Genomic DNA, 17,015 nt, shown 5'->3' with positions numbered 1-17,015 from the left:
CAGAGCAAGGCGAAGTGCAAGGCGAAGGGACTACAATTCCCATGAAGCCCTGCGGCGCCAGAGAAAGAGCGCGCGTGCGCGCGTGTGTGTGAGGTAAAAAGCAAACGGACCCTCGTCGAGAGAGGCAAGGCCAACTTTTTGAGGGGAGTTTGGTGTCGCTTGACCCACCCGCGGAGCTCAAAAAGGCAGCTGGGGAGGACGGTAAGTGCCTCCAGGGAAAGGATAGCTCCCTCTTTTCCACATACCGCCATTGCTTTCCCTGGTGCTGGTTTCACTTCGACAGGCAGACGCAGCCTGTGGCTGAGGCGGTTTTGCAAAGCTTGCTTTTGTGTGGGGGTGTGTTGTGTGTCGGTCAGTTTTGGGGAATTAATTCCCCCTCCACACACAATAATATTTATTATTTTTCATACATGAACATAACAAAAAAAGAGAGTTAAGAAAAAGAATAAAACGAAAAGAAAAAAAGAATATAAAACATAAAATACATCAAATCACTACATATACTAAAACTTAATTAATTAAAATCCATCTTCATAAACATATTACTTCCTCTAGTCTCTTCCATTTGAATTTCTTAGTGATTATATATAGCAGTTTCCAATATCATTATTTCATAAAGCCATATCACAGTCATAATCATATTTCCTGACTTTTCTTATCGTACATTTTCTTATTTATTTATTTAATCTCCCCCCACAATAATATTTATTATTTTTCATACATAAACGTAACAAAAAAAAGATGATAGCCCTGACCATATGTGGCAATAAAAGGGCATGAAAGAGCACAAGCAGTAAAATGCTCCCCTGCCCTTAAACAGCACGATTTCAACTCCCTGGCAGCAACTTCTCAAACACATTTGCTACAACTCCTATCCTTGCAAAATCTTTTCCAACCTGGCCAAAGGTTAGTTGAACGATTTGATTTTGGCAGGCTCTGTTCTGGATCCCCTCCCCTGCTAGGAATGTGATAGAATAGTAAAAGTTGAGTCCTGGAATACATTCTCTTCAGTGGCACAGCCACCTCCAGCTGCACCTTGGATTAAGGAAGAAAGATCTCATTGGATCAAACTGACCACTGTCCTTGGACTGGGCATCACAGCAGTTTGGGAACCAAGACAGGAAACCCTGTTTTCTAGGCTCTGCCAACAGGCTTGTAAAATCAGGAAAACAAAGGCAAACTTCTCAAATGCAGCACACAGTTATGTCTCAGTTTTCTGCCTACTGAAATCTGAATCTTTATATTGAAGAATGTCTCTCTGTGTGTGTTGTGAATAACTAGGGGTGATGGCATTGTGAAGAAAAACTGTAGGTTGGTAGGAAAAATCCTTTATCTGTTGTAGAAGCTTTATGGTGCATTTACATGCATGCTTACTCCTACGTAAGCCCTCCAAAGTTTAATGTAACTCACCGTATTTTTTGCTCTATAAGACTCACTTTTCCCCTCCTAAAAAGTAAGGGGAAATGTGTGTGCGTCTTATGGAGCGAATGCAGGCTGCGCAGCTATCCCAGAAGCCAGAACAGCAAGAGGGATTGCTGCTTTCAGTGCGTAGCGATCCCTCTTGCTGTTCTGGCTTCTGAGATTCAGATTTCTTTTTCTTAGAATAGAATCATAGAATCATAGAGTTGGAATAGACCACAAGGGCCATCGAGTCCAACCCCCTGCCAAGCAGGAAACACCATCAGAGCACTCCTGACATATGGTTGTCAAGCCTCTGCTTAAAGACCTCCAAAGAAGGAGACTCCACCACACTCCTTGGCAGCAGATTCCACTGTCGAACAGCTCTTACTGTCAGGAAGTTCTTCCTAATGTTTAAGTGGAATCTTCTTTCTTGTAGTTTGGATCCATTGCTCTGTGTCCGCTTCTCTGGAGCAGCAGAAAACAACCTTTCTCCCTCCTCTATATGACATCCTTTTATATATTTGAACATGGCTATCATATCACCCCTTAACCTCCTCTTCTCCAGGCTAAACATGCCCAGCTCCCTTAGCCGTTCCTCATAAGGCATCGTTTCCAGACCTTTGACCATTTTGGTTGCCCTCCTCTGGACACGTTCCAGTTTGTCAGTGTCCTTCTTGAACTGTGGTGCCCAGAACTGGACACAGTACTCCAGGTGAGGTCTGACCAGAGCAGAATACAGTGGCACTATTACTTCCCTTGATCTAGAGGCCATACTCCTATTGATGCAGCCCAGAATTGCATTGGCTTTTTTAGCTGCCGCGTCACACTTTTGGCTCATGTCAAGTTTGTGGTCAACCAAGACTCCTAGATCCTTTTCACATGTACTGCTCTCAAGCCAGGTGTCACCACATGTACTGCTCTCAAGCCAGGTGTCTTGTTTTCCTCCTCCAAAAACTAGGTGCGTCTTGTGGTCTGGTGCATCTTATAGAGCGAAAAATTCGGTACTCCCAGGTAAGTGTATATATTTTCAGCCTGAATTATCTTCTTGTTATGAGGCTGCTGTAAATTCAGCTATGGAATTCAATACCATAAGATGTAGTGAAGCGTGTTTTACAAATTTAATTAATAAGTACAACTCTAAAACAGTTTTCCCCCTTTGTTTCCAGCAGAGATCATGGCCTTGAAAGAAATTTCTAGCAATAAATGCTTTGGTGGTTTTCAGAAAGTGTTTGAGCATGACAGGTAAATATTTTATTCATGTATTTTTTTTTTAAAGGATATTTTACAACCCTGGGGTTAGGGTTGTATTCAGCTAAGTCCTACTTAGTTGAGTAGACCCACTGAAATAAATGAACCTAAGTTAGCCATGTCCATTAACTTGAATTGATCTATTTTTGAGTAGGAATAACATTGAATGGCACCTTTATGCTGCAGGCCTATACCCACAGGGCAGTATTCAGCTAAATAAAAACACTAGTGCAAGGATTAGCACTAGTGTAAGGGGGTTTTCCCCCTCTCCTCCTGCACCTGCCCTGTGCCACAGCAGAAGCCTTTGGTGAAACCTACCCACTATCTATAACCCATAGCCACCAAAGTTTAGAAAATTTGTCCGTATGTGCTTGGGGCTAGACAACAGCTAATTACTAAACAAATGCATATTCATTTTTGCCCCTTCCTGATGTTTTTTTTGGCAGACAGCAATTTTGCATATAGCAGTTCTGTTGATATTTAGGCTTTGGTGTCATACCAAAGTACTGAGAAAACATCTTTTTGTTCTTCAATGTTAATTACGTTTTTAGTAGCTTAACCATCACTACATCTTCCTTGCTTTTTCAGTGAAAGTCCAGTTGTCCATTGCAGGAGTGGGAAAGCTGTCTCCCTCCAGATGCTGTTGAACTCCAGCTCCCATCAGCCCTAACCAACATGGTCAGTGGGCAGGGATGATGGGAGGTGTAGTCCAATATCTGGAGGGCCACAGATTAGCCACACCCACCCCACTGTACTCCACTCTGTCCCTTCAGTCTCTATGCTCAGTCCCTCGAGTGTCTCCTTTTCTTTTCTTGGGTGCTTAGGTAGACCCTCTTTGATAATCTGCATCCTGTCCCTTCTTGTGGCAGCTCCAATTGTCTGCTGCCTCTACTTGCCTTGACTGAATTAGTTGCTCTGATTTCCGTGGGGAAACAAAAACACTCTTAAGTAGTTAAATAAAGCATGCGGCTTGAGTGTTAGCCTCTGGCAACTCTGATCGGAGGTTGCGGTTTCTTATAAGCGACATTATTTTTGTCGAGTTTCGTTAGTCCATGTTAATTGCATTTTGTTGTCAACAGCGTTGAGCTGAAATGCAAAATGAAGTTTGGGGTTTATCTGCCACCCAAAGCAGAAACTGAGAAATGCCCTGTATTGTATTGGCTCTCAGGTGAGTAATCTGAAGTGGCCCTTGAAAAAGATATTGCCAAAGGGGGTTAAAATTAATTCAAACATGTTGTAGGTGTGATTTCAATAGGCTTCTTATAGTTATTTCAGAGATTCATATACTACTTTCCATCAAAAAATTATCACAAAGTCTTTCCAGGAAGAGATCAAACAACAAATAAAATAATAAAATATATTTAAAAGAAAGGAAAACATAAATTCTATGAAACAGCGCAAGGTCAAAACTCTATAGATCACAGCAAGCTAAATGGGCCCACCATAAGTCTGAAGCCTGGGGAAACAAAAGTGTCTTGAGGTAGTGACAGAAGCGTACCAAAAATGGAGCCTTATATTGCATCCCTACACAGGGTGCAGCATCTGCCAGGGAGACAGCAAGAAGCCCCACTCCACCAATTTTATAGCCCAGACAAGATTGCAAAGTGTTTTTGTGGATTATCATCTAGATCAGGTTGGTCCAACTCGCGGCCCTCAATGCCTTTTTTGGCAGCCCTCTACACCATTTTATGCCCCGCTCCAGCTTGTGCCTCCTTCCCAAAGCTGGGTAAGCAAGGCTCTGGGCTTTGGGAAGGAGGTGTGAGGGCTCTGAAAGAGTCCTAGAGTCCTCCTGCCTCCTTCCCAAAACCTTGTTAGCATTTTCCCAGCTTTGGGAAGGAGGTGGGAGGGCTCTGGGACCCTGCCAGAGCCTCATAAAGGTAAAGGGACCCCTGACCATTAGGTCTAGTCGTGGCTGACTCTGGGGTTGCAGCGCTCATCTCGCTTTATTGGCCAAGGGAGCCGGTGTACAGCTTCCGGGTCATGTGGCCAGCATGACTAAGCCGCTTCTGGCGAACCAGAGCAGCGCACGGAAACGCCGTTTACCTTCCCGCCAGAGCAGTACCTATTTATCTACTTGCACTTTGACGTGCTTTGGAACTGCTAGGTTGGCAGGAGCAGGGACTGAGCAACGGGAGCTCACCCCGTTGCAGGGATTCGAACCGCCGACCTTCTGACCGGCAAGTCCTAGGCTCTGTGGTTTAACCCACAGCGCCACCCACGTCCCTTGCCAGAGCCTCATACCTCCTTCCCAAAGCCCAACACCTTGCTTATTTGGGGTTTTTTTTTTTTTGGAAGGCAGCACAAGGACTGGCAGCGGAGTGTCAATTTTGACTTGCTGCCCTTGGCAAAACAATTTGTGGTCCACAGGTTCCATGTCTGAGTGCTGTTGTGGTCCACTTGGTATGAAAAGCTGGACTTCCCTGATCTAGATACATTTGTGATTCAGTGATAAAGCCAGACTGCCTTGCTTTTGCTGTCAGCTGAGCTTCAATAAAGGCTTATAGATAAGATAATTTGTGGCACATCTCTTTCTGCAAGATGCTGTTAGGCGCTGGACAAAATCTGACACCCTAAGAGACTCAAGCTTTAGTGTTAAATTAGAAAACTTCCTTACAACTGCTTCAGCCAGAATTTAGAGAATCAGTGTTGAAGTTCACACCCAGGTGGCATCTTGCTCCAGTGAGAAAGGTGCTGTATTACTAATGAGGTGTCACGTAGCCCTTTAAGGTATTTATAGACCACATACCGGTAATTAACAAAGAATAGACGGTCACTCACCCATATGTGGTGGGTTTGTTCTTTAGTTCCAGATGTTTATTCTGTCTAAGATGTTTGACAGATTTTTTGTAATAGTCCAATGGATTGCACAACCTGTTCCAACTTTGGCACTTCTCTCCCTAACTAGCGGCCCTCAGAGCATTATTTGTCATGTCCTACTTTTTGGTAGGAACGGCCCTTATGAAGATTGCTAAAAATTGGTAGGCCCTTTTAAAATCTGCCACTCAGGGAAGACACTCCAAAAACTGGCAAACTTCACAGTCAGAAAAACTGGCAGTAAATTGGTCAGTGTGATTGCAAAGAAAGACCTTTTCATAAAAATCTGTTTTCCCTTCTTATATGTGCCTGTGGAAATTCTTCGCTTCCTGCTACTGGTATTATTAGGATTAATTTAAACATGGTAGCATTTCAGGTCTAGTGGAACTTTCTTTACTCTTCAACAATGAATGAGAACTTATGTGTAATAAAAAAAATATTCACTGTCAACACAATGTCTTTTTTGTTTTCTTTGTCTACTGGTACATTAATAAAAAATGTAATGAAGAAAATTTAATTGCAGTTAAACAGTAATTGAATAACTTTTGCATGGTGGCAGAATTACAAGTAAATTGTAAAAAATCAGATATTTTATTCCATCATATTCCACCGAAAGAACAGAAGAGAAATAATCAAGTGGTTTGAATATACCACTTTGCCACATGCAATTTATATATCTGAGAATCCAGATTATAAACAAACAAACAAACAGGCTGATAGTGGCAAGTTATGTGCCCTTTATGGAAGGAAATTCTGAAAATTAAAGGGGAGAAGCTGTCATTAATTGGTTGTATAACAGCAATTAAAACTATTGTTGTTCCTAGGTTTACTTATCTTTTCCAGTTCTTCCTAGGGGAGACATTTAGCAATGTTTAGCTAAATGAGTGGCAAAAATGTTTGGAATCTTTCTGAAAGAAAAAACCTGGAACAACAACAACAAAAAGCCCTGTTATATAAACATCTATCACTGGGAGGATGGGGGAATTCGTTTTTTTGAAGTTATACTTTGAGGCTAATCAATTTAGACACTTAGGCCCAACAATATCAAAAGATATAAACAATGGTTCAAAGTAGAAAGTGCATCCTCTTACTTTTGGGCTAAAACACGCTCACTTGGATAGCTTCTGAGCCAGAACCCTATTGGCAGTGCTCCTGCCATGACAATGCTCTTCTGTCTTTTCAGGATTAACGTGCACAGAACAAAATTTCATAACGAAAGCAGGTTTCCATCAAGCTGCAGCTGAACAAGGCCTTGTTGTGGTTGCCCCAGATACCAGCCCACGTAAGTGCTAGGCCAATGAACATCAAATTAATTGCTTTTCATTATTGCTGTTACGTAGCTGTGTGTATTACTAGTAAGTTAAGCAAACCTTTTTTTACAAACCTAGAATCTTGTCCATTTGTATCAATAATAATAATAATAATAATAATAACAATAATAATACTTTATTGTCACTACACCACCTGTGTACAGTAAAATTAACCAAGCCCCCGCCCATACACTCAATCTTGTTTGCGCTCTGTGTGCTTGTCGGAAGTCAATTACAGTGGTACCTCGGGTTACATACGCTTCAGGTTACAGACGCTTCAGGTTACAGACTCTGCTAACCCAGAAATAGTACCTCGGGTTAAGAACTTTGCTTCAGGATGAGAACAGAAATTGTGCTGCGACAGCACAGCGGCAATGGGAGGTCCCATTAGCTGAAGTGGTGCTTCAGGTTAAGAACAGCTTCAGGTTAAGAACGGACCTCCAGAACGAATTAAGTTCTTAACCCGAGGTACCACTGAACACTATTTTTTCCCATTCAGCAGCTCAGCAGCCCACAGATAAAAACTGTTCTTTAACCTGTTGGTGCGGCTGACTATACTTCTGTATCTCCTGCCCGAAGGTAGGAGATTAAAGAAGTGCTGGCTAGGGTGTGAGTCGTCCCTAAGAATTTTCCTCGCTCTCCTGAGGCAGCAGTCTCCTGTGATGTCATCTAGCAAACTCTGAGGACAGCCCATGATGTCATGTGCTGTATTCGCCACCCTCTGTAGGGACTTCCTGTCCGTGGCTGTCAAACCAGTGTACCACACTGTTATACAGTATGAAAGGACACTTTCTATTGTGGCCTGGTAGAAGGAGATCATCAATTTTTGTTTAACATTGTTCTTTCGCAAGACCCTGAGAAAATGGAGTCTTTTTTGGGCCTTCCTAACCAACTGATGTTTTCCTGTGCAGATCTAGTAGCTGCCAGATCAGCACAGATACAGTATTGATAAGCAGATTTTCCTGTAAATGCATCTTCCTCCTGGGTGGTGGGGAACAGCACACACTTAAGATCTGCCTTTTATTTCCCCACAATTGGCTAGACAGTTGCATGCGCTTTTAGCTCTTCATCTAGTAAAGTCCATCTAAGTGTGCAAGGTTTTCCTCATTACCAGGTAGACTATTCTGCCCGGCAACCCTTTGCCAAGCAAAGAGAGGCATGCACATAAAGCCGCTTGAACATAAAGGAAAAGTGCCACTCCTCTGCTGTGAATGGTGATTATCAGCGTAGACTTTCTTTCCATGGTAGGTGGGTGCAATATTAAAGGAGAAGATGAGAGCTGGGATTTTGGCACTGGAGCTGGTTTTTACGTGGATGCCACTGAAGATCCGTGGAAAGCGAATTATCGCATGTACTCTTACATAAAGGATGAGGTGACTTTTGGCTTGGTTAACGTGCCTGTGTACAATTCTCTTGATGTAAATATAGAATGGGATATAATACAATGTGTGGGTTCCCCAACTTTTTCTCCCCCATCCTTCTACTGTAAGTCTGATGGTCAGATACATAAGAGTATGCATCTGGACTCAGAGAGAAAAATGTGACGCCCAACTCTGTCTGTATCGGCAAGATCTGGCATTGGTACTTGCACTTTATTTCTGCGAAAATAAGGGCCCTGTAAATTTGTCCTGCATTTCCTCTCACACATCTTCTCACCTGCACTCAAGCTCTGAGGGTCTAATGTTCTGCTCTGAGAAATTCTGTAATATGGTACCCTGTAATTCCTTATGAATTGTTACCATCTTCCCTAACTTTGCCCAACATCACCAAAGGCAAGCGAAAGGCCTGGTGTCTCTTTAAGTGTGCAGGCAATAGCACTTCTTCCTTAAACTTGCTCTGCCGTCATATACTGTATTTTTCGCTCTATGGGACGCACTTTCCCCCCTCCAAAAATTAAGGGGAAATGTGTGTGCGTCCTATGGAGCGAATGCAGGCTCCTTGGCTTCAGCGATAGCAACGCGAAGCCTCTGAAGCGCAGAGGGAGAGCTCCCCCCACGCTCCGGAGGCTTCGCATTGCTTTCGCTGAAGCCCCCGGAGCACAGCGGGAACTCCCGCTGCACTCCGGGGGCTTCGGGCAGCTATCCACAAGCCTTCGGAGCGCAGCAGGAGTTCCCGCTGCGCTCCGAAGGCTTGCGGATAGCCGCCTGAAGCCTGGAGAGCGAGAGGGGTCGGTGCACACCGATCCCTCTTGCTCTCCAGGCTTCACTTCGCTGGAGAGGCGCTGCACAGTTTTTGTTAGGTAGATTTATAGCTTTATTGTTCGGCATCCAGCACGCTTCCCCCTGCGAGTCTCTGCAGGTCGTAAAGCAATTAGCAGAATTTGCACAGCGTCCGTGTTTTGGAAAGGGCAGTTAACAAGCCCAGGCTTTTCTTCTGTCTTAATATCTCTTTATTTGCTCAAAAGTAGCATATTTACAATTCATAAAGACCATCAGATTCAAGCTGCATCTTCTCCCTCTGTTTGCAGCTACGCAACAAAGCTGCTTTCACTTTTCACTCAGCTCACAGCATTCCAAGCTGCTTTCGTCACGTCCTGGCTTACTTCCCTTGTAAGCGCCTCCTCTCAGGCTTGAGGCACAGAAGGTTAACCCTTCACTACACCCTCTCTGTTCAGCGCCCCTTCAGCAAAGTGGGAGGAGAAATGGAAGGGGCTCCGTTTCTCCAACCGCTTCGCTGAAGGGGCGCTGAGCAGAGAGGGGGAGAATTCCCCCCCCCCCGTTCTCCCCCTCCTATGGTCCAGTGTGTCCTATGGTCCGGTGCATCCTATAGAGCGAAAAATACGGTACTTGTAAGGACCCCTGAAACTGTTATAGTAAAATCTCCCCAAGTTGAGTAGTTTACTGATAGTTTCCTTGTTTCTTTGTAGCCAATATATCCCACAGAAAGCTTACTGGGCAGCATATGTTCTGCTGTTTGATAAAGTGTTGGACAAAGGCAAGAGTCATTGATCTCTAGAGATGGACCCTAGTTGTATTTTATTTTTATCCTGTGTAGGTCAGAATGTTAATATACTCACATCTATTTCCTTCCCATTGATGTCTTCCAGTTGCCTAATCTGATAAATGCCAATTTCCCAGTTGACTCTGGGAGGATTTCTATTTCCGGCCATTCAATGGGGGGTCATGGTGCTCTAATCCTCGCTCTGAAGAATCCCGGAAAATACAAAGTAAGATTCTGAATTTTTTTAATGTCTATCGAATAAAGTAAAGGAATTGGATAATGATGCAAAGAGAGATAATGTTAACAAAATTTACCCTGAAAAAGTAAGAGATGCACTCATCTTTATCAGTGCGGTTTTTAAATCAGTGGTCAAATTCAGTGCAGTTTTGAAAGGTTCGGTGCACCATCTTGATTCAAAATGCTGTCTGATTGTATCCAAACATAGACAAAAACCTGCTCCTTGATATCAGGAACCATTATGTAAAATTTAGTTATGCTATTTTAAGAGATGTCCAAATACATATCAAACAACTTTCCAAAATACAGTGGTACCTCAGTTTTCGAACGTAATCTGTTCGGAAGACCGTTCGACTTCCGAAACGTTCAAAAACTGAGGTGCAAAGGGCAGTCTGCAATTTAAATGGGGGAAATTGGGGGGAAATTCAGCGAAAGCTGTTCAACTTCCAAAAAGTGTTCAAAAACTGAAGCAATTACTTCCGGGTTTGCGGCGTTAGAAAATTGAAACATTCGGCTTCCGAGATGCTTGAAAACCGAGGTACCACTGTATATAGTAGATTGGCATTCTGGATGTTTACAATTAATAGGCGGTGCAAATTGAAGTATGGCACAATCCTTTGAAGATATATTGATAAATGGGGACAGAAACAAATAAAGTAAATAAAAATTGTGTTATTTCTATACATGTCCATACACCAGGACAAGATGAGTTTGCACTGTCCTTTCCTACACATGACAAAAGGTGAAAATAAGCAGCTGTTTTCTAGAACCATGCTGTTTTCTACAACTTTACAAATGCAGTTTTTAAAAATTCAGAGTTGCTGGGGGAAATCTAGATTCAGATATTAACACAGTCGCTTTGTTTTCCTCGAATCTTCCATTTCTAACTAGTCTGTTTCAGCCTTTGCGCCAATCTGCAACCCAATTCAGTGCCCGTGGGGGAAGAAAGCTTTCAGTGGATACCTGGGGTCGGATGTAACCAAATGGGAGGTATGTACTGGAAATATCAGCATGGTGTAGAATAACCACAGAAGCGCCATCAAACTGCTTCATCAATATAGATTTTTTTTAAAAAGGCAAGGCAGGTTGGGTGCAGTCAAAAAGCGGTATAAAATTACATAGTCATGGGAAAAAGGAAGTGCACTCTCTTTGGATTCTGTGGTTTTACATATCAGGACATATTAATGATAGTCTGTTCCTTAGCAGGTCTTAAAATTAGGTAAATGCCATGATTTATTTAATGTGGTGCGGCTTGCGTGCATGATGCGAGCATGTCGTATGGCATGCGCAAGTGAGGTGAGCACATTGTGTGGCATGTGTTCATAGTCACCATGGAATTTTGAGGGGGCCCGGTCCTCTCCTTAGATATGGGAGGGCCTTAGCCCCCCCAATTCCCTCTAGGCGGCATTCTTGCTGGCATTGCTTACTCCTGTACATTTCATTCTTGTGGTTGTAACACTGTAAAGCCTTCTGGACTGCGAGAGGAATCGTGGTTCTTGGCAGAAATGTTTCCAGCATTCTCCCGTGTTGGAGTTGAAAAATAAGAAAACGGGGTAGCTCATAAAGAACAAGCAAGCCAGAATTGTGTTACTTTCCTTGGCTGCTCCCAGTCTCTGGTCCAGAACATTTTCCAAGACAGGCTGGGAAATAGTGGCAGAGTTAAGTTTTCACGGGGAAGGGCAGACGGGCTCCTGAACACATTCACTCTACAGCAAATCTGCCTCTTTGGCTGCTGCTGTTACGCTTAAAAGTCCACTTTCTTGCTCACAGTGATGTCATTGTTACCAAGGAATGTCCGAAACTCCACCCATCAGCATAAATCATTTTATCTGCTGTTGACTTTCTATTTGTTTTGTCCACTGCAAAATAAATCTGTGTGTAATATGAATACTGAATACAGGCAGGTGTTGGTACCTTGGAGACTAACTAAGTTAGTTATTGGTATGAGCTCATACCAGTAACTAACTTTTGTTGTTGTTGTTTAGTCGTGTCCGACTCCTTGTGACCCCCTGGACCAGAGCACGCCAGGCACTCCTGTCTTCCACTGCCTCCCGCAGTTTGGTCAGACTCATGCTGGTATAACTAACTTAGTTGGCCTCTAAGGTGCTACTGGAAGGATTTTATTATTTTATTATTTTATATTTTTTATTTTACTTTGTTATGAATACTGAATTTGAGCCTGGTCAGCGTTGCATTTTAATTTGGAATTGACTGTAAATTGGATGGGAATTGTGATTCTTTCTGTTGGTCATTGTTTTTCCAGTATTGTGAGATCTTGGGCTTATCCAGATTTACCTTTTGCCCTGCTGTTTTCAGGCTCATGCTTTAAAGCTGCATGTCCAAGCACTGCCCCCCCCCCGGTTTCTGTGCGAAAACCCACTCCTTAAAGCTGAAGTGCAATGAATGGCAATTCGAATTTTCTGTGGATTGCCCTTTGCTCTGCTTTCGCTTTGAAGAGCGGTTTTTGCAGGGAAAGCTCTAAAGCCTATAGAGAGCAATCAGACACAGAACTTTAAAGTGCAGATTATGCCTGGAAAGTGTGGAGGAAAGGTCAATATGGATAACCTCTTGTCTGGATGCTGCAGTTTTTAGAAGTGAATGTATCTATATCCGTTGCAGGCTTACGATGCTACACATATTGTGAAATCCTACAAAGGCCCCTCTTTGGACATTCTGATTGATCAAGGCAAAGACGACCAGTTCCTTACAGCAGGGCAATTGCTGCCTGATAATTTCATTGCTGCCTGCACAGAGCGCAAAATCCCAGTGGTCTTCAGAATGCAGCAGGTAATGTCCTAAACGTTTTGTGCCTTGTGTTAAATTTTCAGTAGTAAAGGTCGATGATGCTTCTCTTTGCCTCCTGAGGCAGCATTATTATCATTTTCAGGTTTATTTAGATATTGCCTGATCCCCTCTCTCATTCACTCACACACATCCCCAAAAACCTCCACTACACCAATTTAAACAACAGTACATTCATTCTTTTAAAGAATTAAAAATAAATCAGCAAAACAACCCAAATCACTTTCAAACAAATAAAGAGCAAACAGTAAACAAACAAACAAATGCTACTTGTTAATTCCTGGTGGCTTGACAAATAAAAACAGCTTTTCCTCATGGAAGAGGATCCATGAACAGTAGTTAAAAAGGCCCCCATCAGAACCTGTAGGGAACCTGCATAGGCCTTGTGTAATAGAAACATTTTCAGCAGGCATTTACTAGTTGGCTAAGAAGGTGCTTTCTAGATCTCTCTTGAGTGGGTGTTCATAGGTAAAAAAAGGTAAAGGACCCCTGGACAGTTAAGTCCAGTCAAAGGCAATTTGGGGGTTGCGCCGCTCATCTCACTTTCAGGCAGAGGAAGCCGGCGTTTGTCCACAGACAGCTTCCGGGTCATGTGGCCAGCATGACTAAACCGCTTCTGGCACAACGGGACACCGTGACAGAAACCAGAGTACACGGAAACACCGTTTACCTTCCCACCGCAGCAGTACCTATTTATCTACTTGCACTGGTGTGCTTTCGAGCTGCTAGGTTGGCAGGAGCTGGGACAGAGCAACAGGAGCTCAGCCTGTCAAGCGGATTCGAACCGCTGGCCTTCCGATCAGCAAGCCCAAGAGGCTCAGCGGTTTAGGCCACAGCGCCACCCACTCCCTTCTGGGTGTTCATAGGACTGGGTTCATGGCATTAAAGGCTCAGTTTCTCGTTGTCCTCCAACGAGCCTAACCAGCTTGGGAAATGAATAACAATGCTCCTGACTGAGCTGAGGTACAAGGTTTCAGCCAATCCATGAGGTACCCTGGACCTAAGCTGCTAAGGGCTTTGTAAATTCATACAAGAACCTTGAACCTGGCATGATCCCATTTCTGAAACCCCGGAGAGCTGCTGCCAGCCATTGTAAATGGGTCAGTGATGTAACTCCGGATAAGGCAGCTTCCTGAGTTCCTGTGTTCTGCTCTGCATGCAGAAGGTCCCAATTTCAATTCCCGGCTTCTCTAGGTAGGGTTGGGAACTTTCCCTTATCTGAAGCCCTGGAGAGCCACAGCCAGCCATTACTGAACAGGATTAACCCTTTTTCTTGAATTGTGTTGAAGTAACGTACCAAAGGATTGCAATACTGTGTTAGGATATTTCCGTTCCACCTTAAAAGGGAGCAGGCTTTGTGTGTCACAGCCTGCGTATTTCCTGTTCACACAGGATGTTTATGTTTCCTATTGCTTTCGTTTCTCTCTCTGCCGGAGACAACGCTAGCAGGCAGTCATGTTTTTCTTTGTTCTGACCAACGCTGAATAAAGCTGCTAAGAAATGCTCTCCTGTTTGCAACTTCTTGCTGTGTGAATCCTGCTGATAGAGCGTGCATGAACTCTGGAATGGGCAATATATTTTCTGGAGCTCGTGTCGCTAATTGCTGATACTGTATCTACGGGAGGTCGATGGATCGTCCGGAGGCGACGTGGGGCCATGATGGGCTTTATCTCCCTGGCAGTATCCCAACATACTGTACACTTATATCCCTCTGTCGGTCTACAAGGGCATATTCTTAAGTTGTTCTGGCAAGTTTCCTTTAACATGGACATGGGTGGGGCTGTGGGTTAAACCACAGAGCCTAGGACTTGCCGATCAGAAGGTCGGCAGTTCAAATCCCCACGATAGGGTGAGCTCCCATTGCTTGGTCCCTGCTGCTGCCAACCTAACGGTTCGAAAGCATGTCAAAGTGCAAGTAGATAAATAGGTACCGCTCCGGCAGGAAGGTAAACGGCGTTTCTGTGTGCTGCTCTGGTTCACCAGAAGCGGCTTAGTCATGCTGGCCACATGACCCGGAAGCTGCACGCCAGCTCCCTCGGCCAATAAAGTGAAATGAGCACTGCAACCCCAGAGTCGATCACGACGGGACCTAATGGTCAGGGGTCCCTTTACCTTTACCTTTAATGTACCATAGGATTTTAATACTGTGCAATATGTACACTTATATCCCTCTGTCGGTCTACAAGGGCACATTCTTAAGTTGTTCTGGCAAGTTTCGTTAAAAAGTAGATGATACCTTCCTCTGTCAACAGAGAGATAGATGATGGTTAGATAATTTATTACACTGAATGTGTACACTGAACCCAAGGCGAATTTTCCAGCTACTTGGTTCTTGAGTACTACTGCCTCTGAATAGTGATGTAAAAAACAATGCTTTTGAAGACATGTTGGCTACGGATTTGACCATTTGATTTCTTTTTCCCCTTCCCAGGGCTATGATCACAGTTACTACTTTATAGCAACATTCATTAACGACCATATCAGGCACCACGCAAAATACCTCAATGTTTGACTCGAGTATCTCCTGACAGTACAAAACAATTGGAAGATAATCAGTGGAAATTAACAACGAAAAAGTACGTGAATAATCAGTGTATTGAAATGAAGTCCTGATTTTATGCCTCAGAATAAACACTTGGAATATGCCTTGTCTGATGTGAATTAATTTAATCACGTTTGGGAATATCACTGTAAAGCTACCATTCTAAGCCGAAAGCATTTCTAGTTATATTATAGCTACACTGCTTTATCCAAACTATAGAACTGGCAAACATCTTCCCCTGTTTGTGTGGGGCTTGCTCATGGTTGTGTGTGTCAACACAAGCCTGCTTGTAACAGGAGGAAAGGATATTTTGAAAGTGGTATTTTGGATCCTGCATTCAAAACTAGAATTTAGGCTGCCTGGTAGAGCACACAGAATCATACCCCCTCCCCCCCCCCCGTTTTTTAGCTTGAAAAGCATCTGAGAGGCTGAGTGAATACAGTAGTGAGGAACAGGAGTGCCTTAACCTCCCCCCACCCCAATTCTACCCTCCCTTTCTCCCCACTGCCGTTTCAAATATGTGGTTGCCCCCACAGCAGTAATGTCTTCATCCTTGGCTGCGTATATGTGATGTCCTATCATAGTCACCCTACAATAAGTAACCTTCAGTATACCCACTGACAGCACACAAACAACTATGCCCTGGCACAGTAAGAGTGCTGGGGAAGCCTTGTGAGGGTGGCTGTGGTTTAACATACATTTACTACAGCAATAAAACTGCTAGCACATTTGCAAAGCTAAGCAGGGTGTGGCATGGTTTCCAACTGGATGGGGGACCACATGTTGAGATTGTGCATTGCAGGGCGTTGGAGCAACTGACCCTCGGGGTCCCTTCCAACTCTACAAATCCATGATTCTATGTATATACATGTGACTGAGCTGCTGGCTGCCCATAGTTTAGTCTGCTTAAAAGTAGCTGCAAGATAACGCCATTGAACAAGAATCTGAATACATGTCACTCAGTTTTACTGTGCACCTTTCAACTTTATTCATTTCTATTTAACAACTGCAGTTTTACACATGTCCTTCCACTAAACTGGGCTGATGTCAGACACAGAATGTAAGCTTCTTAGCTCTTTTTCACTACCCCATTGTACTTTGAATCAAGATGTTAAAAACGTAGATATGGTGTCCTTAATTAATGATGGAAGTATAGATTCTCCTAAGGTTAAAATCATACACTGTTGCTCTGTGTGGTTCAGTTGCATTTGCAGTTTTTATGTGGTCAATGCAAACTGCAAAGCACTCTGTATCCAGTGTAAATATTCATCAGGATTATGAAGCAAAATATGGTGTAGTAGTTTTTACTGGAAACGTTAGTGCAGAAAGATAAAGTACAGGCTATTCTGTAACTAATTTTTGCATTGAAAGCAGCTACATTGCAATCATGAGGCCAGTTCAGAAATGGAAGGATCCTCAGTACACATGTGGTGGCATCACAAATGGGCAAAAAATTACTGGGAGATTATTTATGAAGAACTTAAGAAAATGTTTAAATTTACATTTCCCCCAAAAAACCGAAGCATTTTTATTGGCTATTATAGGCGAGGAGTTACCAAAGGAAGCTCACAATCTGTTTTTATATGCAACAGCAACTGCAGGAATAGATTACGCAAAAAAAATGGAAAGAAGAGGTCATCCCAACAAAAGATCAATGGCTGTACAAGTTGGTAGAATTTTCAGAGCTTGCTACTATGACAGCTAAAATAAGAAATTTGGAT

General features: G+C 43.3%; 1 protein-coding gene across 4 annotated transcripts; it reads left to right on the top strand.

The window, feature by feature from the left end:
- The first annotated feature begins 67 nt into the window (after positions 1–67).
- ESD (esterase D) lies at positions 68–15,397 on the top strand. 4 transcript variants are annotated; one of them, XM_053380525.1, is made up of 9 exons: positions 68–201; positions 2,568–2,643; positions 3,729–3,817; positions 6,647–6,745; positions 8,022–8,146; positions 9,820–9,939; positions 10,842–10,940; positions 12,570–12,737; positions 15,184–15,397. In XM_053380525.1, the coding sequence occupies exons 2-9, from the start codon at positions 2,576–2,578 to the stop codon at positions 15,262–15,264; spliced, it is 849 nt and encodes a 282-aa protein (XP_053236500.1). In that variant the 5' UTR covers positions 68–201; positions 2,568–2,575; the 3' UTR covers positions 15,265–15,397. The 4 variants fall into 4 exon arrangements, with proteins under 4 accessions (XP_053236500.1, XP_053236501.1, XP_053236502.1 ...); XM_053380524.1 differs by having other exon boundaries at positions 69–201; positions 2,571–2,643; XM_053380526.1 differs by lacking the exon at positions 3,729–3,817 and having other exon boundaries at positions 2,571–2,643.
- Positions 15,398–17,015: the final 1,618 nt, after the last annotated feature.

The sequence above is a fragment of the Podarcis raffonei genome, chromosome 3 (assembly GCF_027172205.1).
Source record: "Podarcis raffonei isolate rPodRaf1 chromosome 3, rPodRaf1.pri, whole genome shotgun sequence".
NCBI lineage: Eukaryota > Metazoa > Chordata > Lepidosauria > Squamata > Lacertidae > Podarcis > Podarcis raffonei.
The sequence above is the reverse complement of the archived record's forward strand: the minus strand, read 5'-3'. Positions and strand labels throughout refer to the sequence as shown.